The sequence below is a fragment of the Festucalex cinctus genome, chromosome 6 (assembly GCF_051991245.1).
Source record: "Festucalex cinctus isolate MCC-2025b chromosome 6, RoL_Fcin_1.0, whole genome shotgun sequence".
NCBI classification, from domain to species: Eukaryota; Metazoa; Chordata; class Actinopteri; order Syngnathiformes; family Syngnathidae; genus Festucalex; species Festucalex cinctus.
The window spans coordinates 3626395-3653019 of NC_135416.1; the positions used below are offsets into that span (position 1 = coordinate 3626395).

Consider the following 26625-nt stretch of genomic DNA (forward strand, 5'->3'; position numbering starts at 1 on the left):
AATATCCGCACGTGCAGAACATTGCGGTTTAGATTCACACACACACACACACAAAAAAAGGACCGTTCCGGCTTTCTGAATATCTCGGCCAGCATTGATCATGCGGCGGGTTGAATAATTGAAATAATCCTCATCCATTCATCATCCGCTGACCTCTCCCGGGACGTTATGGATGGAGATCATTTGTTAACGCTGGCCTGCCATCGCCACGACTGACCATCCATCCTCGTTGACCTCAATGGGCCACCGTAGTTGCCTTTTTAACATCAAGATTATGATGTTGGTTTGATGATCTGATTGACGTCAATGGGCAACCATAGTTACATTTTATTATCACAATGATTTTGTTATGATCTTGTTGCCCTCCATGGGTCACCGTAGTTGCACTTTAACATCACAAAGAATATTTTATTATGATCTTATTGATCAATGGGCCACCATAGTTACATTTTAACGTCACAATGAATATTTCATTATGATCTTATTGACCTCAATGAGCCACCATAGTTACACTTTAACATCAAGATGATCATGTTTTGATGATCAAACATCTTTATGATAGTACAGCACAAACCTCAGGAGTTTTTCCACAATGCTAAAAAAATATTTTTGAAAAATCCTGCATAGAGCTGCAAAATTGTGAGAAAAAAAAAGATCTGTTATAACACTAAGTTAATACTAACAACTACATCAGTAAGCCTGAAACTGTTGAGAGAGCCAAGCTAGCCAAAACAAGGTAAAATTAGCTTGTATTATGATAATTACTAATAGCCGGCATTAGCATTGCAAAGCGTAGAAGGAGGTCATTATGCTTCGACACAACTTTAAAAGTCATCCAATGGCCCTTGGCGAGTTTTAGGATTTTGCAACCTTTGCGCCGCTAAAGCATAAACAAGAGGCAACCTGCAGCACACTTGGCAAGTGTGCGTCAATATGCTCAAGATAGCGGCCAATTTGATCTTTTATGTCACCCTTTGAACGCGGAAGGTTTATCTTTACTTGGGGGGGAAAAAAAATCTTGGCATAGGCTTGTGCTATTCGAATTTTGGTCAAAATCCAAATTATGAAACTTTAGAGTTATCTCAATTTCAAAGGTAAAAAGAAAATGGCGGTCATTTTGGAAATATTGATTTTACGAAATCAAAAGAGAAAAATCCCTTTTTGTGAAATTTAGCATCAATTGGCTGTGTATAAATCAAATTAACAAATTAGAAAAAAAAATGTACTGGGAGATTTTAAATAATTTCAATTGAATTTATTAACAAAATTTATTACTGTGCACTGAGTGCAGTATTGAAATCCAATAAAATGTGACATACTTAAAATAAAAATACAGAAAAAGAAATACAGAAAAAAGAATAGCATATTTAAAAAAAAAAAAAAAAGGATTTTTGTCTTAAAAATTTACTAAAAAAATATGTTATTTTTTTGGGTTCATTTTATTAAAAAAAAAAAAAAAAAAGGAGGGGGGGCGGTGCAAATTGGCACAAAATAATTATAAAATAACATTTTAATTTGGATTGGGAAAAAAAAGAGTTTGATACAATTCTTACACAAATCACAAGTACATTATTCATTATTTACAAATCAAAATTCATTCAGACCGAAATGCATATCCACCACTTGGTACTGAGCAAAATTTATGAAAACAAACCAAACCTTCTCAAATGGGAAGCGTTGTTTGGACTTCGTCCCGCTTTTCCAATTGTATCCAGATGCCAGACTCGGGCCGCAGGATGAGCCCGGCCGTTGGACTCAGTTCTTCTCGTGTCTGGCTGGTTTTCACATTAAATTTACGCAAAATGGATGACAGCACAACCTTTTCCTCCATGATGGCAAAGCGCTGACCTGCCAGAGTGGAAAAGAAGGAGAAATTAATGCATTAGCGTATGAAATTGCATTAGCATTAGCATAAGGAGAAGCATTAGCTTTAGCATGAGGAGTAGCATTAGCGTCAACATTAGCATCAACATTTGTAGTAAAACTAGCATCAGCATGAGAAGCTTTCACATCAAGCTGACCATTAATTAGCATGAAGAGATGGACTAGCATCAGCGTTAGCTTTAGCAATAGCATGATGTGACTGATCCATGAGTTACTACCGTCTTACCGATGCAATTTCGGAGTCCGGCAGAGAAGGGGATGTACGTGTAGGGCGGCCTCCCCACCGTGTTTTCCGACAGGAAGCGTTCGGGCTGGAATTCCTCAGGCTCAGGGAAGTAGCGAGGATCTCGGTGGAGAGAGTAAGTGATGATGAGGGCGTTCGTGCCGCTGGGCACTGTGAAACCGTCTGGCAAAATAAAAAAAAAAAAAAAAAAAGAGAATTTATTTTAATATCTCGAAAAAACCCCAATTAGTATTGTAACAGTCAATGGCTCTGGAATAAGCTAGGTTGTTTTGGGAGGGGAAAAAAAATCGAAAGCTGCTTGAATGACCTTCCTACTTTTTCTCTCGCAATGGCCACCATAATTGGACACTATCCTATCGGTGAGCGTTGATAACAACATGAAAGCTGTTTCATAAGAACGCACATGCATGCACACACTCAGTCACGGTATTCCTTGATACATCTTGATTCTGATTTAAGAAGCCAAAATCATTTTATCACACACGTTAGCCATACGCTACTACCAAAACGTCAACTACACAGAATGAACAAGGCTAATTCACACACACACACACACACACACACACACAAAAATAGAAAACAGCTTGAACTTGTTTCTACTTTTTGTCACACCATGAACGGCAGCATCTTGGCAACGTCGGTTAGCAGTAGGCTAATACTTATTATGGATTAGCGCTACTTTTACCTCTCGAAATGTTGCACGTGTTCTGGTTGGCACTATTAGCATGGATGCTAACGTCAGCAGTTTGATGAAAACCGTTCATGTTTAATCATACAAGATGCCAGAATTATTGGAACGTTTTGTTGCTTTTGCTTTAATTCAAACATGTCGCAGCAAGCAGGGACGTCAGCGCTAACGTTAGCATAAGCTGCGCTAGTACAAGCTAGGCTAGTTTTTAAAAAGCCTGAAATAAATATTGTTACCGTAATTGTATTCCAAGTTCAACTTGGAGATGCTTTTTGGCGCAGAAGTGGTGCTATTAACTTATTCGGTTCATACGTACTGATTTTCGTGTCTTCGCAAAGGGTGCGCGCGAAGAAGGGCACGGAGGGATAGAGGCGTAGGGTCTCCTTAATGACGCACTCCAAGTACTTGAGCTGCTTCAGGTCTTCCATGTTGGCCACGCGTTCCGACGTACCTTTGGACATGGGGGAAAAAAAACTTCTTTAACTCATTCACTCCCAGCCATTTTCACATTTCGCAATCCCGTTCGCTCCCGGCTGTTTTACTGGATTTTGACTGATTTTGCAAGGCCCACAGAATATTGTGTTCAATAGCTATAAAAACATGGAACCTATCAAAAGAAAGATTAAAGTCTCTTCTTTCATCAGGAAAAAAAAAGTCTGTTTCTATCTGTTTCCGTTTTGCAGCAATTAGCATTAGAAGAGAGCTAAGTTTCATCAGTTTTCACAAATCAATTTAAAATTGTAAGTAATTGAGCTTTTTTTCGAGATGGCCCTGGTTGATCTCCTTTGCTCTGCTGCCACCTGCTGTCCGTTTGTGTAATAACTACAATTTCTGCAACTGTTCTTTGCAGTTGAGAGGCTGCATCAAAGCCTTCTGTATGCTCTAGCATTAAAAAAACAAAAAAAACAAAAAAAAAACAAAAAAACGTATAAATACGTCTTTGAGTTAAGACGCCAACTCAAAACCAATTCTGACACCTCGCAAGGCGCAGCAAAGCAACGGAGAGCATAAATGAATCATGCTGTGTGTGTATGTTTTGGCTTTTCACAGCTATCATTTGCCCGAAGCGCAACTCCAAACTCCAAACAAACACATTAGAGGCAATGAGTCAGGGGTGCGCGCGTGTGTGTGTGTGTGTGTTACCAAACACTTCCTGAAGCTCGCGTTGAACTTTGTGGTGCACGTCGGGGTGAGAGCCCAGCAGATGAAGGGCCCAGTTCATGGCGGCTGCCGTCGTGTCGTGGCCCTACAAAAACAATAACACAACAACACATGGGGCTGTGCAATTAATCGAGATTCAATGACAATTTCAGTTATTACACTTCACAATTACAAAATCAATATAATCGGAAAAAAATATCATTAATAATAATTTTTGAGTTGTGTATATGTATACATTTGCACCTTTTTTTAATTTTAAAATAACTAATTTAATACCTTTTGTGTCATCCAAAAGGAACTTTCATAATTATAGTGTTTCAAATAATTTCATTTGTCTTCATTTTTTTGTTATATTTATTTATTTTTCTTGTTTTGTACCAAAAAAAAAAAAAAAAAGATCATCCTACTAAATCGTGCACATGCTACACTCCAACTTCAAGTTTTTGCCTACATACAAAAATAAATAAATAAATAAATGAATGACTATTCATTATAAATGTATATTATTATATATTCTGTTTGGTCCAAAAGGAATTTACATAATTATAGTGTTTCTATTTTTTTTAATTGGTCTTAATATTTTTAAATGTGTGAACATTTTCTCGTTTTGCACCAAAAAATAAATAATCGTATGAATAATCGTGATTTTAATTACTGCCAAAATAATCGTGATTATTATTTTTTCCACAATTGAGCAGCTCTTAAAAACACATTCATCTCATTTTGATAAAATAGATACCTATGAATTCAAATTATAGCTACGCTAAATGAATTTCATCAATATTTTGAATTTATCATTTATTTCCATAATAGTGTTAATTTTATCGTAGTTAGTTAGTCAACCTCATCCTGTTTTTATTTGGCCACTGTTTATTCAAGTATTTTTAGTCTTTATTTTAGTCCAAGAAATCATAATTTTATTCATCTAGTTTTAGTCAACAAAAACTGTCAACATTTTAGTCTACTTTTAGTCAGGACAATCATTTTACCCTTTTACAATGTTTTTGTCAGCAGAATTGTGTGTTGACGAAAATATTTTCATTTAGTTTTGGTTGACGAAATTAACACGACTCCATAAGTATGTGTTTATATTAGGGGTGTAAAACTATATGAATGAATGAGGGGTAAAAAAAAAAGTGTAATTATCCACCCTAAACATGAATGTGTCCACTTCTTCTTGGATGTCCTGGTGGCTCATGGGGTTTCCGTCCTCGTCTTTGGTCTTGAGCAGCATGTCCAGGAACGCTCGCCTCTTCCTGGTCTCGGACTCGGATTCGCCCTCCAGCTTGAGACTCTGGGCTCGCTCCCGAATCACCTGACGGAAAATAAGCAGAGTTCATTCTTTTGAGGCTCCCTGTACTGTACTGTAAAAAAAACGAGTGTGATATTGATTTGATGTGCCACTAGATGGCATAATTTCATTTGTAAGACATTGATGGCTGTTCAGTCAGTGCATTTTTCGTTTCTTATTAAGAGCTATCAAATCCCGAGCATGAAATAACTTTAACTAATTTTTAAAATTGTAAAAGACAACTTGACCCCAATCACCACAATATATGCATTATTAAATTTATTACCGCTAAAATTTTGACATGGATGTGACTGCTGCGTTGCGACTGGAATTACCCCAGTACAGGCGTTCCAAGTAAGAGACGGTCATTAACTCATTCAAGCCCAAAAATGTGTAAAAAAACTTTTTTTTCAGTTTGTCCTTCCCTCCCAAAAACGTGTTTTTTGTTTTGTTTTGTTTTTGTTTTTAAATGCAAGAGCATACAGAAGGCTTTGATGCAGCTATCAAATGAAGAGGTGGCTTAAAGCAATGGTAGTTATTGCTGCCAGCAGGTGGCAGCAGAGTATACGAGATCAACAAGGGCCATGTTGCAGCAATCTCTATTTGTCAGTGTTTTTACCAGTAATGTGAATATGGACGAAACTTAGCTATATTCTAATGCTAATTGCTGCAAAATGGAAACACACTTTTTTTTTTTTTTCCTGATGAAAACAGAGACTCTAATCTGTCTTTTGGTGTGTTCCATGTTTTTTATAGCAATTGAACAAAATATTCTGTGGACCTTGAAAAATCAATCAAAATCCAACATAACAGCCGGTTTGATTCAGTGAAAATGTCTGGGAGTGAGTGAATTAATTGCGCGTTTAAAAAAAAATAAATAGTGTCAAATCAAAATGGTCTCTTACCTCGTATGTAAAAGAATGCAGCGTTTTGAGCGTGCTGTCGTGCTCGTTGCCCTCACCAAAGTATTTGTACGTAAAGTCGGGCCAAAACCACGGCGCCCTCTGTCTGCGACTGATGAAGTCACTCATTCTTGAAACAAACACAAAGTCATTGCATTATTTTCTTTTAGTACTTAAAATAACTAAAACAGCAGTTTCAGCTTACTTGTAGACACTCTGGACGTACTCTGACTCAGAATTGCTTTGGGCGCGAATATTCCTTCCCATGGCGGTTTCTACATACGAGATATAAAATGACATAATAATTAACTTACACTGTCTTTTTTTTTTTTCCCCCTGTCCTTTATTGCCAGTGCTAGTTTGCTGTCCCGGTGGACTGACCGCAGATGATGTCCAAGGCGCACAGCGTGACGTAGTTGAAGCAGTTGAAGGGACCTCTGCCTGCCTGCGAGGACAGCTTGTTCACCAGGACCTCGGCCTGCTCGTTCATCACCTCCAGGAAGTCCTGCAGGATGGTGAAGTGGAAGGTGGGCGTCAGCATCTTGCGCCGCTGGCGCCACTTTGAGCCTGTACTGAAAAAAAAAAAAATCAGCCAAAGTTAGTCAATTCGGTCACCAGAAACAGTTTGGCTCATTGAGTAAACATGTTATGTGTTGAGGTTGGATCCCAAAAAACATACACAAATAAGGTTTTATCTATTCACATCAAGAGGCGGGAAACAAACTTGACGAGACGAGAAACAACGAGAGTTGCACAGAGGAACAGAGGTAATAATCCGACAAAAACACACACTTCTCAGACCGGCTTTTATAGACAACGAATCGATCTGATTGGCTGTGGCTGGACATGTGGGTAACAGGACTGACATGGTATTATTATCTGATTGGCTGTTGACCAGATAAAGAGATTAAAGATTCCTGACATCACATAGCTTAAGACCAGTTGAAACTAGATGCTGGTTACATCAGTTCAAAACAGACACTTGAGCTCACGGTCATGACTCAAACATAACCCTTGCATGACAGTAAACATAACCCTTGCATGACCCAAACATAACCCTTGCATGACCCTAGTCATGACAGTAAGCAAAACATTGCATGACCCTAGTCATGACAGTAAGCATAACCCTTGCATGACCCTAGTCATGACAGTAAACATAACCCTTGCATGACCCAAACATAACCCTTGCATGACCCTAGTCATGACAGTAAGCAAAACATTGCATGACCCTAGTCATGACCCAAACATAACCCTTGCATGACCCTAGTCATGGGTCATGACAAAACATACAAGAAATCTCAACAACCCATATGTGAGTACTTGAAGTCAGCCATTTTGTTTTGAAACAGACACTTTGGGGTGAATTCCGTGAAAAAAAAAGGGGTCTGGAAAGTTAAAGTCTACAAATGACTTTGATGGATTTCTAGCAGCGAATGTGCCCTCAACATATGTGCAATGCTGAATTATGAAATTTTGTTGCCCATGTGGGTCTAAAATGGCTTCCAAATTTGACATTTCCATACCTGGTGAGCAGACCGGTTCCAAGCCAGGGATGGAGGAACTTGTAAATGAGAGATTTGTCTATGTGAACAGGATTGCTCACGATTGGCTGGAGAGGGGCAAAAAAAAAGAATGTAAAAACATAAGTAAACTGCCATCAAGTATATAAAGTGCATCCGGAAAGTACTTTATTTTCCACATTTTGTGACGTTGCTTTACTCAGAAATGGAATATGATCATTTCATTGCTCCAAACGCACAACACGTCCTCGCCCGTCCACAGTACAATTGGGCTCAGGTTTAACCTGTTGCCACTGATCATCCCTGAGATGTTTTCCGTGCTTAATTACAGTCCACACCTTTCTATAAGGCTTCACCCTTCTAAATGTCCCAGCGATAATGACAACACACAAGCCATGCCCTAATTAATTGCAAAAAAATAAAAAGAAAGAGAAAAATGTTGATAGGCGGTGGGCGTAGTTTGAGACGATAAGTGCTTGGGGTGAACGCCCATCTTGGAATTGGTGTCTTGAAAATGACATCGTAGTGCCAAAGCGATAATTTTGCGTACATCACATGACCAAATCCAGAATACGGGTGAGCTGCGATGGTCGTTACCTGATATTTTTGTCACACCGGATCAATTAATTGGCCATTGTGCTGCTGCCCTCCAGATTGTTCAACTTTACATGGACGCCTGTACAGTATCAGAGGTCTCAGCTCCTTGCAGAGGATAAATATGATATGACTCTCAAAAACCAGGTGACTCTTTTGACTACATCTACATCTTGCCGAGTGCCCTCGAGGGGTCTGAAACACCTCTCGTTGCAACAAAATGTGGAAAATGTGAAACTCTGTGAATATTTTCCAGATGCACTGCTTCTCTATAAAGAGTATACTGTACCTCGACGGTTTCGGCATGAAAGGCAATCAAAAACGGCACCATCCCAAGCCAGAGTTTAACAAGAGGCGTATTGCGGAACGTTTCCGCATAACCCTGAAGTTGCTTGAAGAACTCTGCAACACAAGGTAAACATTGTGTATGCTAACAAAAAAATGTCTTTGTTTACAAGAACAAATATTGCAATTTTTCCTAACTTGGAAAAAAAAAGTTGACTATTTTAAAAGCAGATACAACTTTTTTTTTTCACCCCTCAAAAATACAACCTTGCTTTGGTAACATTATGACGTTATGTTGGAAAAACGTGACTTTATTCTTGTAAGATTCCAACTTTTCATCCAGATAAAAAATGTCTTTGTTCTCTCATAAAAAAATGAATTCACAAAAAAAATGTAATGAATATGTTAACATATTTTCATATTATTACAACAATATTGTTTTTATATTAATTTGTTATTGTTACGTTACAATCTCACCTTGGAACTATATGGCTATTCTTCTATGATTTTATCCGCATATACCTTTTTATTTTCTTGAAAAACATCTTATTTTCATAACGTGACAATTTTTCCCTCCAAAAGTATGAATGTTGCCAAAAAATTATGCTTTTTTTTTTTTTTTTTTTTTTTTTTAATAATTGAACATGAACAAGTTTATGGTTTTGTTTGCGTCCACATGGTAGTTCGGTTTACATTGATAAAGGAGTCCTTGGTATGGATGTTTCTAGTCCATTTTTTGAGGTGCACTCCTCAAATTTGAATCCCAGCAACCCCTAAAATTATTAAATTATTCTTTCCCAAAAAGCCCCAAAAAGTTTGATTAAAAAAATAAATAAATGTGAGAGACACTCACCGACCGCGTCGGTCTTCAACTCCAGCGCGTTGCCAACGAACGGGTACGTGCGGCTTACGGCCGGGATGGGCTTCATGATCACCCAGTTTTTGAAATATCCTCTCAGCTGTTTGTACGTGAGCGCCACCAGGACCAGAAGCAGGCCCGCGCCCAGTAACGGGACCGACCCGCTGGCGGTTACGACAGCCATGTTGCTTGGCTGTGGTTTGGAAAAAAAAAGTAGTTGCTTGGCTTGGAGGCAGACGCCGTCTTATATAACAACACGTAGTAGGCGGGTTGGGAGTCGCGACTGGGAGGGTTCTGGCTCCGAACGCCCTTTGTGCTGTTTATCTTTTTACTGCAAACATGTCACTGTGCTTGAAGTTGGACTTTTTATGTAAAGATCATAGTCGCATCACAGGGTTGCCGAAAAAAGGCATTTGCCAGGTTGATATTGACTCATGCAGGGTGACAAAAAAAAAAAAAAAAAAAAAAGAGTTTTTGAAGTGTGTATTGGGACCAAGCTCTAGACATGACAATAACATGCTGTTGTCTGGAATTCATTTGTCCATATCAATCACAACTAAAAACATTTAACACCAATACAATACAATCACAACAAATCAACATTCTTCCATCCCTGCGTACGCTTTGATGTTTGAAGCAGTTTTTAAATGAAAGAGGACAGAATTAGTCTCCTTTCAGCAGCTCATCAGTGACACGTTCTCAACATCACACACGTTTGCTACAAGCTAAGTTTGCTTCTAAGCTAGCTCATAAACAAGCAGCTGCGTTCGTGATGAGCGCCATACACAAAAAGAATGGTCAAATTTTCCAGTCCCATTGTATTGGTGTTAATGTTTTATGTTATGTTTTTATGTTGTTGTTTTTTTGTGCTCTGTAAAGCGCTTTGTGACAGTTCAGGCTGTTTGAAAGCGCTATATAAATAAACTTGAGTTGAGCAACTCATTGCATGATAAGTCTGGATTCATAACATTCCCGAGCAGGCTTGTTGGGATACACTTAAAAGTACATTCCAACAAATTAAGAATAAAAAAAAAAGAGAAGAGGGTGAAAAGAAACATTATGACAGTGCTAAGTGGGAATTGGGAATAATATGTATCGGTTACATGGGAAGGCTATTGATGCCAGTTTATCGCAGTCCCATCAAGCGCCATAAATGGTTCCTACGCATGTTATCTAACGTTAAACAGCAGCAGACCGGCTAATAAACTAGTTGAAAGCGTGTATTATGTAAGACTGTATTATACTGCCGCCCGGTGGCCAAGGCGGGCACATCAGAAGACGCGGCACAATGAATGAAATGAGCATTAAATCAAGATGCACAACGGATCCATACTTTACATTCTATTTAATTATCTTATTGTGATGCGTTTACTATTATAAAACACGCTGCATTATTTTTTGGAGGGGTTGTTTGGGGGAGAGCTGGACCAGGTTAGGGCATTTCAATTCAATTCAATGGAGTAAGCCAAGTCACCCAAGATAAAATAAAAACGTTTTAAAAAAATGAACACAAATATGTAATTAATGTAACTTGTATCTGTGGTCTGTTTTTTTTTTGTTATTGTTGTTGTATAGATCAATTATTATTAAAACACCACTTCAGGGTGTACCAAGATACATCATTGTTCATCATAGTTAATTTAAATCATAGATCGTGTGAGACAGGACCAATTAGGCGCTGTTCTAATGAGGACAAGCACGAGTTCATTTATTAGTCACGTTAAATGCACAAGCTGTAGGACGTGGTAACAGTGAGAATAACCACTAGATGTCACTATTTTAAATAAGATGGCTGCAATTTGTGAATAAAATCAGACTAACAGTGCATAAAAAAATATGCTATTTACTGTTAGATCAGTGCATAAAATAGTACGTAAAAATAAACCAGTTGTTTCTTATGGTACAAAAAAAATGTTATTTATCAATTTATTTACAGAACTGGCTCAGAAAATTAGAATATTGTGATAAAGTCCTTTATTTTCTGGAATGCAATGAAATATATAATGCTCAGAGCAGGGACGGAAAACGATTGGTCGTCCCGAGTGCGATCAGCAGCTTCTGACGGAAGGCGGCCACTCGCTCCTTGTGGACGGGCCAGTGGAGGACGCAGCGTCGCCTGAGCATCCCGCGGCGCAGGAAGAGCGAGCGCGATAGTTTGTAGTCGTGCACGTCCTGCAGGAAGACCAGGATCACAGAGTCCCTGCTGGCCTCCATCACCTGGTGCAATGCATGATGGGCCATGAAGCTGCATGGAGGAAAACAAAAATCGAATGAAGAAAACTTTTGTGGGAATTATTTTAGCCTTTGCATTTTCTGTGGGATTTATTGTGGTCTTTAAAATTCCCAATTCATTTACGCTCGTCTATAACACTGAATCGATAGGACAGTGTCATTTAATCTCTGCAATTTATGGGGAATTTAATAGCAGCACATCTGTTAAAAAAAATAAGTCAGGTTGATGTCCATTTCTGAAGTTCTAGTACTCTCTGGTGGCTAGTTTTTTTTTTTTTGTGCAGTTAAATTTTCACAAGGCATGTTTTGGCCCTTCTATGTTTAAAATCCTCGTTAATGGTCAGATGACGAATGTAATATGCTTGTGAAGAGAGTCAATATATGGAGGAACTCAATGTGTGCTTACATTAGCAATATTATATTTATATATTTTTATATATATTTTTATATATATTTTTATATTTTTCATTGCTATAATGCAAAAAAGCACAATAGTGTTTTTTTTGTTTTTTACAATATTGTGACCTTTTCTTGTATCGCCAACCTCCCCACGATATCGTGATAATTATCGTATCGTGACCTTCATATCGTGATAATATCGTATCGTGATGTTTGGAAATCGTTACATCCCTACCGGCTGCACCACGGATCACTGAGTAGGCTTTCGGTGACGACAAAAAGAATTTTCCGCGAGTTCCTCATGTTCTCCACGATGGACTCCAGCTTGGACATCCCTGCCACCGAATCCCAGTCCTCCAGGCAAAACCTGCGCGCCTTGCCCACAAGGGGCATCATGGCGCTCTCCACCCAGTTGGCGTCCGCCTCGGCGTGGATGATGTAAGCGTCATATTTGAACTGCCGGCCCTCCTCCACTGTGGCGTCACTGAAGCCTAAACAGCGGTTGACCAGGATGTTCCAGTAGAACTGGATCCTCCAGCCGTGGAAGCGCACCAGAAGCGCCGTCACGGTCAGCAGCGACACCAGCGTACTGCTCAGTACGTACAGCGCCTGGAACGGCGCCATGTCCTTGCAGGAGAGGGGGTCGAAATCTGTGATGGAACGGTTGAAGTAAGCCAGCGGCGTGTTGCACGTGTACTGCCCGTTCAAGCCCGGAACGCCGGTCGTGTTGGTGGTGTTCAACCACGTCGCAAACCACACGATGCTCTCGCACGTGCAGTCGAAGGGATTGTTCTCCATGAGGAGATAGCTCAGGTTGGCCAAAGGGATCCGGAAGACCTCGGGCCTCACGGCCGTGATCATGCTCCTCCGGAGACGCAAGACTTTCAGGGAGGTCAGGCTGTCGAACACGGAATCCTTCAGGTTGTTGAGCAGATTGTTGCTCAGGCTGAGCTCACGCAGGTTCCTCAGCCCGCTCAGCGCCTCGGCGGGGATTTCGTCCAGCCCGTTGCTGTCCATCTGCAGGCTCGTCACGTTCTCCAAACCCTTCAGGTAGAGCACAGGCCCACCCAGGTTGGCGTCCTTCCACAAGCGCGCCAGGTTGTTGTGTTGCAGCATGAGGACCTTCAGGTTGACGAGCTTGCTCAGGAGGTTGGCTCTCAGGTTGGCGATGTTATTGTTGCTCAGGTCCAAGTAGGCCAGCTTGGACAAGGGCTCGAACGGAGAGCGATCCAAGTTCAAGGACATGGCCGTGAGGCTTTTACTCAGCGTCAGCACCCGGAGAAGAGGAACGCCGACGAACGACGTGGAGGTGAGATTGATCGTCTGGTGGTTGAAGGACATGTGAAGCTCCTGGAGTTGACCCAAGCCCCGGAACTCTGAACCTCTCAGAGTCTGCTTGATGAAATTGAAATCTAGAAAAAGGTTGGTGAGGTTCGGCAAATGGGAGAAGGCGCCTTGTTGAATCTGCACGATGGCTGTCGCCGTCAGGTTGAGCTTCAGCAGCGGCGACCCGCCCAGCGACGCCAAGGTCTTGTTGGAGAGGTTTTTCAGCGATATGTAGCTGCTCCAGCTCAGGTCCAGATTCTTGAGACTTTTCAAGCCTGCGAAGGTGTACTCGCTAATCATCCGCACCGAAGTCCTCTGCAAACACAAAGTCTCGAGGGCGCCCAACGGTTGGAAGGAGAAATCGTCGATGATGGGCGTGGAGGACGTATGACTTTTCACCAGAGCTTTCCTCAAGTCCAGCTGTTTTAAACTGTCAAGACCCTGAAACGTCTGCTTGGTCAAATGCTTGATGTTATTGTCTGACAAAACAAGAGCATCCAATTTGCCGAGCCACCGGAACGAGCCCTCTTCGATTTTACCCAAGCCGTTGCCGGAGAGGTCCAGCGAGGTTACGTTGGTTTGCTGCAAATCTTTGAAGGTGCCGCTGGTGAGTGTGACCAGCTTCATACGCTGCAAGGACAATTTCCGGAGAGACGTTCCCGACAGGGCAGCGCAGAGTTTGGAGATGGCCGTCGTTCCCATGTTGCTCCCGTCCATGATTAAGACACGCAAGTGGGAAATGGGCTGGAAGGAACCAGGCTCCACCTGCGGGAAAATACATAGACAGCATCTGTTTGAATCACTAAACGTGTTCTATGGGTCCATATTGCTAGCGTCAGGCCAAAACCTTGCAAGTTACAATTTGCCATATTTCTTTGGTCAGTCCACACGTGTGGGTGTCATTTTTACAAATTTCGGACCAATCTAAAGAGTTGCAAATGGTTTGTTCTCTTTGCTGACGCAATGTTACAAACCCCAAAACGTTTAGATATGTTTAAGACTTTGTCCTTCACTCCCAAAAACATAATACTTTTTTTTTTTTTTTTTTTTAAATGCTAGAGCATAAAGAAGATACAGTTTCTGACATGAAGAGGTCGCTTTAGGCAAAGGTAGTTAGTTAAAAAAAAAAACAGCCAGCAGGTGGCAGTAGAGTATAAGAGATCAGCCAGGGCCATGTTGCAACAAGCTGTTTTTGCCAGTGTTTTCACCAGGTTTGTGAATAATGCTGAAACTTAGCTATATTCTAATGCTAATTGCTGCAAAATGAAAACATACAAATATACTTCCCCCCCCCCCCCCCCCCCCCCCCCCCCCCCAGATTTAAGAAGAGACGCTAATCTTTCTTTTGGTAGGTTCCATGTTTTTATAGCAATAGAACAGAATATTCTGTGGCCCTTGCAAAATCAGTCAAAATCCAGTAAGCCAGCCGGGAGCGAAGGGGGTCGCTTCAGTGAAAATGGGGGACTCTTGGAAAGTGACAATTTTGGAGGTAGAAGGTTTTGGCCCAAAGTCAGCGATATCCTATTCGGCACTACAACACAAAGTCTGACTTGGGGCCAAAGGGCAGACTAGTACACCCACGATTGGTCCAATGATCTGTGACTCATTTTCTTGAAAAAGTCATGACAGGGCAGCTGCTACTGTTCCACTGTAATCCTGTGGGTGGCATTAAAGCGCCATATCAAAACAGGCTGCCGCACTTGAACCTGAGTGCAAGAGGACTGTAATGGCATAAAAGTTCATTAGTTTTTCCTTACTGTTTTGATGGTGGCGGACTCCAGGTTGAGGACCTGCAGAGATGCCGAGTGGTTAAAGAGAGCAAAGTCATCCTCGGCCAAAGTTGAGAATGTGTTGAATCCCAGCCTGAGCTCCACCAGGTCGGGCATTTGAGGCCTTGAGCCCAGTTTGGCCGAGTTGAGGTTGTTCTTAGATACATCCAGGAATTTCAGACTCTGAAAGGCAGGCAAGTGGAGTCACATGACTTGACATGAATCAGACTTCTGCAGTACGTTGGTAATTTTAGGACTTGAGACTTGCTTGTTTAAATCTTGAAATTTCAGGATAAGCATGTAATTTAATCTGAAATCTGAATATTTCTAAATAATATGCGCTTTGAATGATTTACGACTTGCTAAATACAAGCTTGGCTTCATGTGGATTTTTTCATTTTCATTTTTTTTCCACAAAACTTAGGACTTGCTTGAATTGTGAATGTTAAAGGGGAAGTCACCCCCCCCCAAAATAAATAAATAAATAAATTAATTAATTAATTAATTAAATAAATAATAATTATTGACAATAGCTGGGATAGGCTCCTGCACCCCCCGCGACCCTTGTGAGGAGCAAGCGGTTCAGAAAACGGATGGATGGATGGATATTCTATTCAGCCCCACTAGTCTAAATATGGCATTCTGGTTTATATTGCGTGAGTGGAAAATGAGTTAGGCAGCAAAATCCAACAGTTTTTATCAATATCAGAAGGCGGCCATTTACCACTTGCTGTCGAGTGGAAATGACCTGATAGTTGCTCAGGCCTCAGGTAACAACCAATCACAAGCCCCGCTTCAGAAAACAGGTGAGCTGTGATTGGCCGTTGCCGAGTTGAGCAACTGTGATGTCATCTTCAGTCGACAGCAAGTGGCAAAATGGATAAAAAGGGCTGGATTTTGATGCATAACTCATATTCCATAAATGTAATATAAATCACAATATAATATTCCTTGTTTAGACAACTGAGGTCACATATAACATATTATTGTCAAGAAATCAAAGGAGAAGTAAGTGACGGTGAACCGAAAGTCACCAAATACCTGCAGCCCGGCGAAGACTTCCCCTCTCAGCTTCAGCCTGTTGCTCGACAAGCGCAACCTTGTCAGGCTCCCACAGGCGCTCAGGTCCTTCTCCTGGACCACGTGCACCTCGTTGTGGTCCACGTCGAGCGTCTGCAGCAGGGGCAGCGCCCGACACAGACCGCCATCCAGGTTGGTGATGCTGTTGAAACCGACGTCCAGCTGCAGGAGACCCGCGTAGGGAGCCAGGGACTCTGGCGGGATCTGGTTCAGTCGGTTGTGGGACAGATCCAAGCTGGTGATGTTTCCGGGGAGGTCGGGCGGCACGGCAGCCAGGCTCAGGCGGCTGCAGTCGGCTTTGGTGCCTTGGATGCGGCAAGAGGTTTTCTTCTGGGAGGCTTCGGCGAGGAAAACTAGGATAACGTGGCCCAGAAGAAACGCCTGTAGGGATGATAAGGAAAAGTTTTCAGAGTATCTTTTGAGAAGACACTTAAAACTTTGGAAAAAGTAACAAACAAATAAAAAAAAAAACCTTAACCAATTAATTCCCAGCCTTTTTCACTGAAGCAACCCCCTTTGCTCCCGACTGTTTTACTGGATTTTGACTGATTTTGCAAGACTATTTGCTATAAAAACATGGAACCTACCAAAAGAAAGATTAGAGTCAATTCTTTCATCAGAAAGAAAAAGTATGTCTATCTGTTCCCGTTTGCAGCAATTAGCATTGGAATTTAGCTAAGTTTCATCATTATTCACTAGGGATGTAGCAATATCGTGATATTAAAACTGCCACAATATCGTCGTCGTCATGTTCACAACATTTGAATGCAGCACATCTGTTAAAAATGTCAGGTTGAGTTCCATTGGTGCAGTTGTAGCACCCTCTGGTGGCTAGTTGTTTTTTTTTAGTGCAATTTAATTTTCATTAGGGATGTTTTGGCCCTTCTATGTTGAAAATCTATGCTAATTGTCAGATGAAGGGGAGCAGGATATGCCTGTGAAGCAAATCAGTATGTGGAGGAACTCAATGTGTGCGTGCATTATTAACATAACATCATAATAATAACATAATAATAATGAAACATAATAACATAACATTGATGTTATGTACAAAAGCACAATATTGTGCTTTTAGTATGAGCTCTTTTTTTTTTTTTTTTACAATATTGTGACCTTTTTTAAATATCACCAACCTCCCCACAATATCGTGATAATTATCGTATCGTGAGCTTCATATCGTGATAATATCGTAATCGTGACATTTGGATATCGTTAAATCGCTATTATTCACAAATCTGTTTAAAAGATTGGGGGGGGGGGAGACTTTTGCAACATGGCCCTGGTTGATCTCTTATACTCTGCTGCCACCTGCTGGCCGTTTTTGTAATAATTACCATTGCTTCAAACATTCTCTTCAGTTCAGAGGTTGCATCAAAGCCTTCTGTATGCTCTAGCACAAAAACAACAACAACAAACAAACCATAAAACACATATAAATACTTTAGGAGTATGGTAATTAAAATGTAATATAACGTATTTATACATTTTTGGAGCAAATGAGTTAAAAAATCAGTGATCAGTGTCATCCTATCGCTGATGATACCGCCAAATATGCTAAAACACAATATATGCCTTTATATATATGCCTTTATATCTGTCTAAACAGGAAGTAGTACAGTGGTATCAAGTGTTGTTGTTTTTCTGTTTTGTTTTTTTTGGCCCAAAAATATATAAACGAAAAAACAAACCAAAAAAAAGCACCTAGCTAATTAACAGTTACAGTAGAATTACTCCAATGACCCCACTGTCAACAACAAACAGCAGATCTCTCACCCAGTAGTTGTGAGCCAAAACAAAGCAATCTGAGGTGTTTTTCAGCTAATAAAAGAAAACAGCCTACTCAAATAGATCACAGGTCACTTGAAAATATTTAAATAAGTTTATACTTGACAACAAAAAGCATGTATCTTACATTGTATGAAGTTTTTCTCTTCAAAATTTAAAAAGAAAAGACAGCAACAGCTAGCTTGCGAGCTAGCAATTAGAGCAAAAGTCACATGGACTCATTTCAATTTTTTATTTTTTTTTTAATTCAACATACAAAGAAAACTGTTGTTTTTCTAATAATAATTTGAAACGTACAGGCTGCTTTATTCTTCTTTTGCTGGGGTGTTGAGGGAGTAAAACTTGGAGAGGGAAACAGTCATATAATCCAGAGACTTTGCTAGCGATGTAATGCAAAGCCACACATACAGTCAAACCCCTAATTAGCTTATAACTATCACTTGGTTATTGCACACAATACAAAATGAGCCAAACCTTTAATCCACATTGTACTTTTTTTTTTTGTCATTTCCTCCAAGTTCTTACCAGGTTTTTCCCATCTGTGCAGCTCATGGTTTCCAAACGGAGAAGTCGTATTTCCTCAGCAGTTGGAGACCTCAATAAATAAGCTTTGTGAGAGCAAAGAAATACAGACATGAGATGTCTAATTCCGTTTTTACTTCTTCTTTCGAGTTTCTCTTTGTGCAGTATGCACAAAACCGCACAAAAACAAAAAGTTACTTGCCAGCTTCCTGAGTGGGCGGTGCTTCCACATACTTTGACCTTGACACATACGCACGCACGCACACTTACACACAGAACAGTGCAATAAATGAAACCTGTTGTAATACATTCAAGCTGCATCATGCATGAATGAATGCATGAATGGGGGAATACCCACATGCACAACAGGCCCGGGCAGAGAAGAACAACTTTTCTCATGAGTTTTTATTACACATTATTATACATGGTTAACATTAACTTTATTATTAACTTATGACGTGCATGTCAGTCAATAATGTTAAAATGCTTTTTTTTTTTTTTTTTTTAACCAGTTTTACCTTCACTTGACCAGCCTTTCCTCATTATTATTATTATTATTATTATTATTATTATATAACTTGAAAGAATGCTCCAAAAAAAGAAAATATAAATACATACACCGTTTTTAAAAATAATAAAATATGTAAAAAAAAACAATTATTAAAGTATTAAAGTACAAAATTAATAAACAGTAAATAATTGATAATCAAACAAAATTAAAATAAAATTTAAATATTAAAATAAAATGCCGAAATACAAATATGAACATAATTATTTAAAATAAAATAAATTTAATAAAAAAATTAAAATAAATTATTAGTGGTTTTATTATTTTAAATTTGATCATTTTAATAAAAAATTAAATATATATGAAAATACATTAGATGTACAAATAGTAAATGAAACAAAAATCTAAAGAACTGACGTATTAAATAAAAACAACATAACAAAAACAAATTCCAAAAATACTTGAGAAATTAAAACAAAAACATACAAAAAAAACATTACCTTAATACTACTAGATAGAGCCGAGTTATATGGTCGAGTTTGTCATGGAAGAAAAATATATTTTTTTAAATGGCCATTTTTAAGAATAAAATTAATCCTACAGACGAAATGTTTGTGTTTTATACTTTGGTTTTGTGACAAAAGCATGATTGCAGGAAAAAAAAAACCCCACAAACAGACAAAAAAACCAAAAAAACAGACACGTACACATACTAATGTGAGTGCCCTCCAGGGGTGCGCCACAGTTTGATCATCCCAGACAATCAACATCTCTCCACACTCTCTTCAGCCACACGCAGACTAACCAATCGTATCAGTTGACCTTGCGTTTACCTTTTTATCCTCCCTCCCTCCCCCAAGATTAATGGAGCACAAGCGCCCAGTCCTGAGATAAGAAATCAGCTGAATGGTTTAGTCCACTGCTAAACTCCGCCGGTTTACGCGGTCAGGGGCTTTGCTCCGGTAACTCCTTTGCTGTAGACCTGTCAAAAGCAAACACAGCAACGTGGTAAATAAATAACATGACAGTCGATCCAAGAAGCCGCACACCTACTCGAGTGCACTTAGCGCTGAGTTGGCAGCATTGGCCTTCAGCTCAGCATGGACTTTTGAGAAATACAATTAATTGAATTCATTTTTGGAATAAAGCTGTACCACAGCAAAATATTGCTGGGAATACTTACCAGATGCAATGTACACTTAGCTACTGGTCCAACAAGTCATCATGCCGGTGTATTACTGTATACCAATTCAATGATCAATTCAAATCACGTAAGTTTCAAAATGAGTAATACTGTATACTGTAATTACACTAAAGTAAAGAAAAAAAAATACTCAACCATAGTAATGAAAATGAAGCAGGAAAGTGTTTGCACAGCGATACGGGCCTCTAGTGGCTTTTAAGAAATATACCGTATATATTATGATTATTAATGGATCTGTTGTTTAAGTGCTGACTGTCTGGCTCTCGGTCTCACTGTAAAGTGACAAGAGATCAATACGGTCAATATTGTATTGCGCCGCACTGTTGACTCTTTGCAGGGCAGTCGAAACAGCAGACTATCTGCATACAGTATACTGTATTATTGTGATTATCAGCACAATTGTACAGCATGCCTAAATTAGAGGGCTGTGAGATTATATGAGATTTTGACAAAGTATTTGGAAGAATTCATTCCATAGGATGGAAAATGAAAACAATCTTTAGCTGGGTCAAATTGAGGCCATCAACAGACCTTTAGAACTGAACAGGAAATAGTCACAATTTAAAAATCTTAACTAACATACAAGGGTAAAAAAAAAAAAAAAAAAAAAAAAGTTAGCCCCTGAGCATTTTCACATTTTTAACTATTAAACAAGTGCAAAAACAAGTGAGAGATCCCATGCCAAAAAAAAACCCCCAAAAGTTTTATTTGTATAATCTTTGATATCCTTTTATCAAGTATGCAAGATAATTTGGTTGGAAATATCCAGGGTGCTGTTTTCTCGTTAATATTTGACATGTAAATCAGCTTTGCTGTGATGGGATAGCAGTTTTCCCTTAATATGAATATGGAAAACAACTTTACGCCCTAAATGGCGAGCACGTAGAAGCGTTTGGGGCCGCACATACAGTAGATTGTACTTTATCACAATTAAAAAAAAGACATAAAAAAGATAAATGAACAATCAAGGAAGAAGTGGTTTGCTACAGAAAGATGATGTGGGTAAAAATTAACAAGGGAGGATTTTATATTGAGGCTTGATTAGCTCCCAGTTGTCATGACTGGGTCATGCCAGGGTTAAAATTTGAGTCATGCAAGGGTTATGTTTGGGTCATGACCGTGAGGTTAAGTGTGTTTTGAACTGATGTAACCATCATCTGGTTTCAACTGGAAAAACGCTATGTGATGTCAAGAATCTTTCATCTCCTTTTCTGGTCAACAGCCAATCAGATAATTCCATGTCAGTCCTGTTACCCACATGTCTAGCCACAGCCAATCCGATCAATTCACTGTCTATTTAAGACAAACCAGGAAGTGCGTGTTTGTCGGATTATTACCTCGGTTCCTCTGTGCATCTCCACAGCCCAAGGGGGCTTGGCGTCTCGTGATTCTCGATGCATTCTCATTGTTTCTTGTCTAGTCAAGTTTGTTCTAACTTCTCAATGTTATGTGAATAAAGAGTTAAATCTTATTTTTAACCTCAGACCATAACACCAGTCACTTGTATGTAACCAGTGCAGTATGCTATATTTTGGCATACATTACATACATTATACATGATAAACTGTTTTTTTGTTTTTTTGTCCATGTATGTCGGTATTTAATTTAATTTCAATGAAATATTGACTGTAGTTGACATAATGGTAGTATCCCCGGCTCCATTTTCCAAAGTAAAAAGACCTTCACTTCCCTCAATGTTGAGGTCCTCTTGGCTGAACACACATCATCATCTAAGCCACGTTTCCTAAAAAGGAACAGGAGAGATTCAGGGTCAAATTCCTCATCCTTGAAAAATCCTGCAAAAGACACGAGAATGATGTAAGGCGATAGGGTCCTAAAAGCAGTCTGCGAACTCATTCATCCCAAACGTCTGCATGCATTATAGGATTGTGGCACTGCTTGCTGCTGCAGGGTCCTTAATCACCTTCTGTTCCCCCACTCCCCTCTTCATTAATTGGATTAATGGGCCCATTTCTTAATTATAGAAGCTGAAAATCTACCAATAGGATTTGCAGATTTTCCCGAGAACAATCATGGAAGGAATTCCAACTATTTGTTTTGATACATATTTTCTTCTTGCAGGCTTATCAGCACCGTTGACACTGTGTAATGTTTAATAATAAAGGAAAACTGAAGAACTTGTACTGAAATAGAGGTTGGATTAAAAATGTATTGCACATAAGTTAATTTTGTACCTAGTTTGAAAACAAACAGTTCAAAGAGGTTGCACATTTTTTTTAAACTAAAATGTAAAAACAACTGAATAATAAGCAAAAAAAAATCAAAATTAAACAAAAATGATCAAATTATAAATAATAAAAACATAATAATGTATTTTAAATAAAACCATAAAAAATTAAAAAATAGATTATCTTAAAAAAAATTTTTTTTTAAAAATGTATTAAAAATATACAAAATAACAGAAAAGTCTTAGATATTAGTGGCGCCAGGGGAAAAAATGTGATGACAACCACAAAAACGGGAAATTATCTCATAAAAACATAAATGCAAGATTAGAATATTTGTAAAAATCTTCTATGTAATATGTATGATTCTATTTCAATTTACAAAATTTTTCTCATATTAGCCTGTAGCATAATTGCATTTTTTTCCCTACTTTTTCCAAAACCACAAAAAACACAAGACATTCAAAAAATAAATAAATAAATAAAAGATTACCATGATCTGCATGATTGGCAGAATTTTGAGAATTTTTTTTTTTTTTTTTTTTTTTTTTAGTAAGCACATTATTTTGTATTGATACTGTAACAGTAATTTAAAGTTACTTTTAGGCAACTATATATAGCGGTAAACGCTTCCATCTGAAAACTGACGAAATGTAATCATTTTAGCAGTAATCACGATTAAGTTTGTATAATTTTTATTATCTAAAGAGCGTTCTTTACACAGCAACATCACCATCTACTGGCCCGGCATGCACATTACAGCATTTTTTGTCATCTCTGCCATCAGACGTCCTTTTGACAACATTGTCATCAAAACGTAAAACATGTCTAAAAATGCCCCGCACAAATCTTAACTCAATCTCATATGTCGTCAACATTGAGACTGATTCATCCTCACGCGCAAGCCTCCAAACGACACCTGCTGTACTTGTATCCGTCTGCTCGGCAGCGGATGCAGCAGATGCCAGTGTTGGCGTGACGTGTAAGTGTAATCATAATAATAATGTAACAGCTTACAGGGCTCTTCTCCATCGCTAGTTGCGCTTTGATAGACGTTAAGAGGTGCATTACATAACGCGCAAATTCCCTACTTCATGCCCTCATAAGGAGATGCAAGAGAGGTGCATGACAATGTTGGCTGCACAAGCAAGTGCCTAAGAAGAAGAACGTCAGGAAAGACATCAATGAATGTGGATGCAGATGAGAAAAGGAAAACAATTTTAAACCATTTTCCCGCAGGAAATCATAACTTAGAACTGCCCAGTCACTTGGTTACTAGGCAGATTTTGTGGGGCTCAATTAGAACTATTGGCTATTGATAAGCATGAAGCCAGTTATTATAATCAAGCACAAATTCTGCTTGGTGATAAGTGGGCGGGCTTATAATCAAGCCTGATGAATTTGTCTTAGCAACAAGCGACCTGGCAGTAATAATGAAGCCCTGTAAATGGCGGGGCAGTTAAAATTGAGCCCTACAAATTCCGCCTAGCAACGAGTCATAATTTAGCTCAATGAATTCTGCCTAGAAGTGCATTTAGAAGTGATTATTTGAAAATGTAAACAATTAAATTAATGGTTCCCTGTTGATGTTTATCTCTTTACCAATTGTGAGAAATCATTAACATGATCGATGTCTTCTCACAATAATATCATACCTTATTAAGAATAACATTCAAGGTAATTTGGGCAAATTTGTTATTTCAGAAGTGTGTATCAAACTGGTAGCTCTTCACATTAAATCAGTACCCAAGAAGTACTGTAGCTCTCAGTTTCATAAAGGTTGGTTACCCCTGATCTAAAACAAACAAACAAAAAAAACACTACATGTTTATTAAATAAAAGATTAAGACATGTTATGGGAGCTGAAGGTTTGAGGCATTTAACCAGCTCTTAAGACATTGAAGATCACCTATAAATAAATGACGCTGATATGATGTCATTGCCAGACCATGACTTCATGTACTCAAACCCCATTCAGCACCATCATGCCACCTTCTAACGCTGACCAGACTTCTGAACTTCACTCTATCAGCTGTTCCAAATGTGGATCCCTTTGAGCGTGGAAAGATGTAAGGGCGCTCTGATTAAAAAAACAAAACAAAAACGTGCCAGTCTGCTGCTTTCACCTTATTGATAGCATCTGTGCATGTCCAAAAGAGCCAAGAAGGCATTAATATGAGCTTGATGTGGATGACATTCTTAATAGCTGTGGTTGTAAATAATCACATTTTATTGTCATTCTTATTCACAACAAATATTGTTCATCTGGACAATGCCCCCCGAAACGTACTCTCCTAATTGTCTTGACATTAGTACATCTGCACTTGCAACAACCTTGGATTATCACGTCGCTGGTATTGCCATCATTTGCCCGTTGGCCCCCACTCATATGTACAGTCTATAAAAAGGCCTCTAACATGATAACAGTCAAATTGACTCAAGGGCCGACCTATAACGCAAAGAAGAGCCAGAGCCACGCCGTTGCACACATGTACACACTACACACAGAAGTGGTCTTGTTGGCACAAAACTCAACCATCAGTCTAGCTCGAAATTTGAAACCCTTAATTAAAAAACATTCAAAAACTGACGTAGCCTAATGTTTATCACTGAAATGAATGGTCTGTAATTAATCTCTTTCAGCCTTGATCAGAACAAAGTTATATATTGCATGCCTTATTTATTTTTTTATTTTTTTATTACCGTGGTTTAAAATAAATATTTCACAATATAGTAATGGGTGAAAACACAGTTTGTTTGCTAGCAAACATGCTACATGCTAGTGGCTAAGCCTTTTCACATAACAGTACTGTTATGTTCACCATGGATATCATTGGCCAAAAATGGACTACATATCCTGCAATGCATTGCAGGTTGTGGTGGTCAATTTGAGCTAGTGGCATCCATGGTGAATGTAAACAAAGTTAGCCACAAGAGTGAACCATTTTGGCATTTCAAATGGGGTGTGGAGACGTTCTATATCCACTCACACGATAAGTGTTTTTATAACTGGTGCAAGCAAAAATATCCCAGCAGGCTAACTGTAGCCCATTAGCATGGTTATCTGGGCAAATTGCTCACAGGCAAGTGTGCGTACTAAAGTATGTGTGTATATCGGCAAAAATGCTGTATGTGTTTTAAAATCAGACTTTTTTTTTTTTTAAAACATCAGACTGTTGCTCTCTTACCGTTAGCATTAGCAAAAGGTTGCTAACCAGCTAACTGCTGTAGCCCGTTGTCATGGATACCCCGCGCAAATTGCTCACAGGCTGTTGGCGGGCAACAAGCCAATAACAATTTTGAGTACCCTGTAGACACCATTTTGCGCAGTACCGGTAAGCACACGGTAGAGTGGGACGGGGGGTCGGCTGAGGTTAGCGATGTTCCGAATCCGAAACGCCGGTTCGTAAAAGGACATCCGCTCTCGCCTTCTCCGCCTCCTGTGAGCACTGAGCAGGGTGCTTGCCCTTGTCGCCAGGCAAGGGAGAGCGGGGAGGAGCGGAGTAGAAGCCGGAGGGCGTGCGAGAGAGCAGCGGGGGGGGTACCGGACAATTTCACCGCATTGCCACCACCCCCATCCACCCGGTGACCCCCACTGTGAGAGGTGGGAGTTGTCCGTTTGGGTGAATCCACCAGGCAGGCTGATACTAGTAAGCAGGTGGCGTTAGTAAGCAGGTGGACGGCCGCTTGCCTCGCTCGCTCCTCGCCGGTCTGTTGTGTGTGTGGTCTTTTTTTTTTTTTTTTTCCACGGGTGCGAATGACGTGTTAAAGGCAAGTGAGGACTTTTGCTGTTTTGTTTTGTGTTTTTGACATGGAGGACGCTGACAAGCTAGCCAGGACGAGGCGGCTTTGCTAAAAAAGGTAGGCACCTTACCGAAAACATCACCTCATGTCATCTTTTTTTTTTTTTGCCTCAACCACCATTCAAATTAATGTCATTTTAATTTATTTGAATGTGTTTTTACGCGCTACTACTACTACTACTAGCCTTTAGTGACCCTTGGATGTCCGTCGCAGATAACGAGGTAGATGAGCACCCGGCAAAGCGGCCGAGGTCGCCGGTGTTGTCGCGTTCAAGCGAGCCGCTCTTTTTTTCCAGCACATTTATGGAAGAGAGCCGCATTTAAAAAAAAAAGGGAAAAAAAAGGATGTGTCTGTTCTCTTCTTTAAGAACCGGAAGGATTAA

At 39.5% G+C, this 26625-nt stretch overlaps 3 protein-coding genes across 12 annotated transcripts in view; 1 reads left to right on the plus strand and 2 right to left on the minus strand.

The window, feature by feature from the left end:
• Positions 1 to 1240: 1240 nt before the first annotated feature.
• On the minus strand, positions 1241 to 9716 carry cyp4v2a (cytochrome P450, family 4, subfamily V, member 2a). Its single transcript, XM_077525719.1, has 11 exons — positions 9423 to 9716; positions 8574 to 8686; positions 7694 to 7779; positions 6552 to 6742; positions 6376 to 6445; positions 6174 to 6300; positions 5128 to 5292; positions 3960 to 4062; positions 3133 to 3267; positions 2111 to 2290; positions 1241 to 1848 (listed from the first exon to the last, which is right to left on the minus strand). Exons 1-11 carry the CDS (start codon positions 9610 to 9612, stop codon positions 1664 to 1666), a joined length of 1545 nt encoding a protein of 514 aa, XP_077381845.1. The 5' UTR covers positions 9613 to 9716; the 3' UTR covers positions 1241 to 1663.
• A 1671-nt stretch (positions 9717 to 11387) lies between these two features.
• On the minus strand, positions 11388 to 26103 carry tlr3 (toll-like receptor 3). Of its 9 annotated transcripts, none has more exons than XM_077525715.1 (9): positions 25628 to 26103; positions 21591 to 21997; positions 19883 to 20031; positions 18744 to 18806; positions 18545 to 18627; positions 16196 to 16615; positions 15143 to 15337; positions 12295 to 14150; positions 11388 to 11673 (listed from the first exon to the last, which is right to left on the minus strand). In XM_077525715.1, the coding sequence occupies exons 5-9, from the start codon at positions 18569 to 18571 to the stop codon at positions 11436 to 11438; spliced, it is 2736 nt and encodes a 911-aa protein (XP_077381841.1). In that variant the 5' UTR covers positions 18572 to 18627; positions 18744 to 18806; positions 19883 to 20031; positions 21591 to 21997; positions 25628 to 26103; the 3' UTR covers positions 11388 to 11435. The 9 variants fall into 9 exon arrangements, with proteins under 9 accessions (XP_077381841.1, XP_077381842.1, XP_077381843.1 ...); XM_077525716.1 differs by adding an exon at positions 17569 to 17624 and having other exon boundaries at positions 19883 to 21997; XM_077525717.1 differs by lacking the exon at positions 18744 to 18806 and adding an exon at positions 17569 to 17624 and having other exon boundaries at positions 19883 to 21997.
• sorbs2a (sorbin and SH3 domain containing 2a) overlaps positions 25622 to 26625 on the plus strand; it is a 42153-nt gene continuing 41149 nt past the window's right edge. For both annotated transcript variants that reach the window (XM_077525706.1, XM_077525708.1), the window contains exon 1: positions 25622 to 26300. The gene's annotated coding sequence lies outside the window, so the exon portion shown is untranslated. The remainder of the gene's footprint in view (positions 26301 to 26625) is intronic.

Coding starts and splice junctions, on each gene's coding strand:
- cyp4v2a (XM_077525719.1), bottom strand. CDS start 9,612: ATGGCTGTCGTAACCGCCAGCGGGTCGGTCCCGTTACTGGGCGCGGGC. Junction 6,743..7,693: donor GGAACCGGTCTGCTCACCAG/GTATGGAAATGT, acceptor TTTTTTTTTCAG/TACAGGCTCAAAGTGGCGCC. Junction 6,446..6,551: donor CGCCTTGGACATCATCTGCG/GTCAGTCCACCG, acceptor TCTCGTATGTAG/AAACCGCCATGGGAAGGAAT.
- tlr3 (XM_077525709.1), bottom strand. CDS start 18,655: ATGTCTGTATTTCTTTGCTCTCACAAAGCTTATTTATTGAGGTCTCCA. Junction 14,151..15,142: donor AGTCCGCCACCATCAAAACA/GTAAGGAAAAAC, acceptor ATTTTCCCGCAG/GTGGAGCCTGGTTCCTTCCA. Junction 11,674..12,294: donor AGTGATCCGTGGTGCAGCCG/GTAGGGATGTAA, acceptor TCCTCCATGCAG/CTTCATGGCCCATCATGCAT.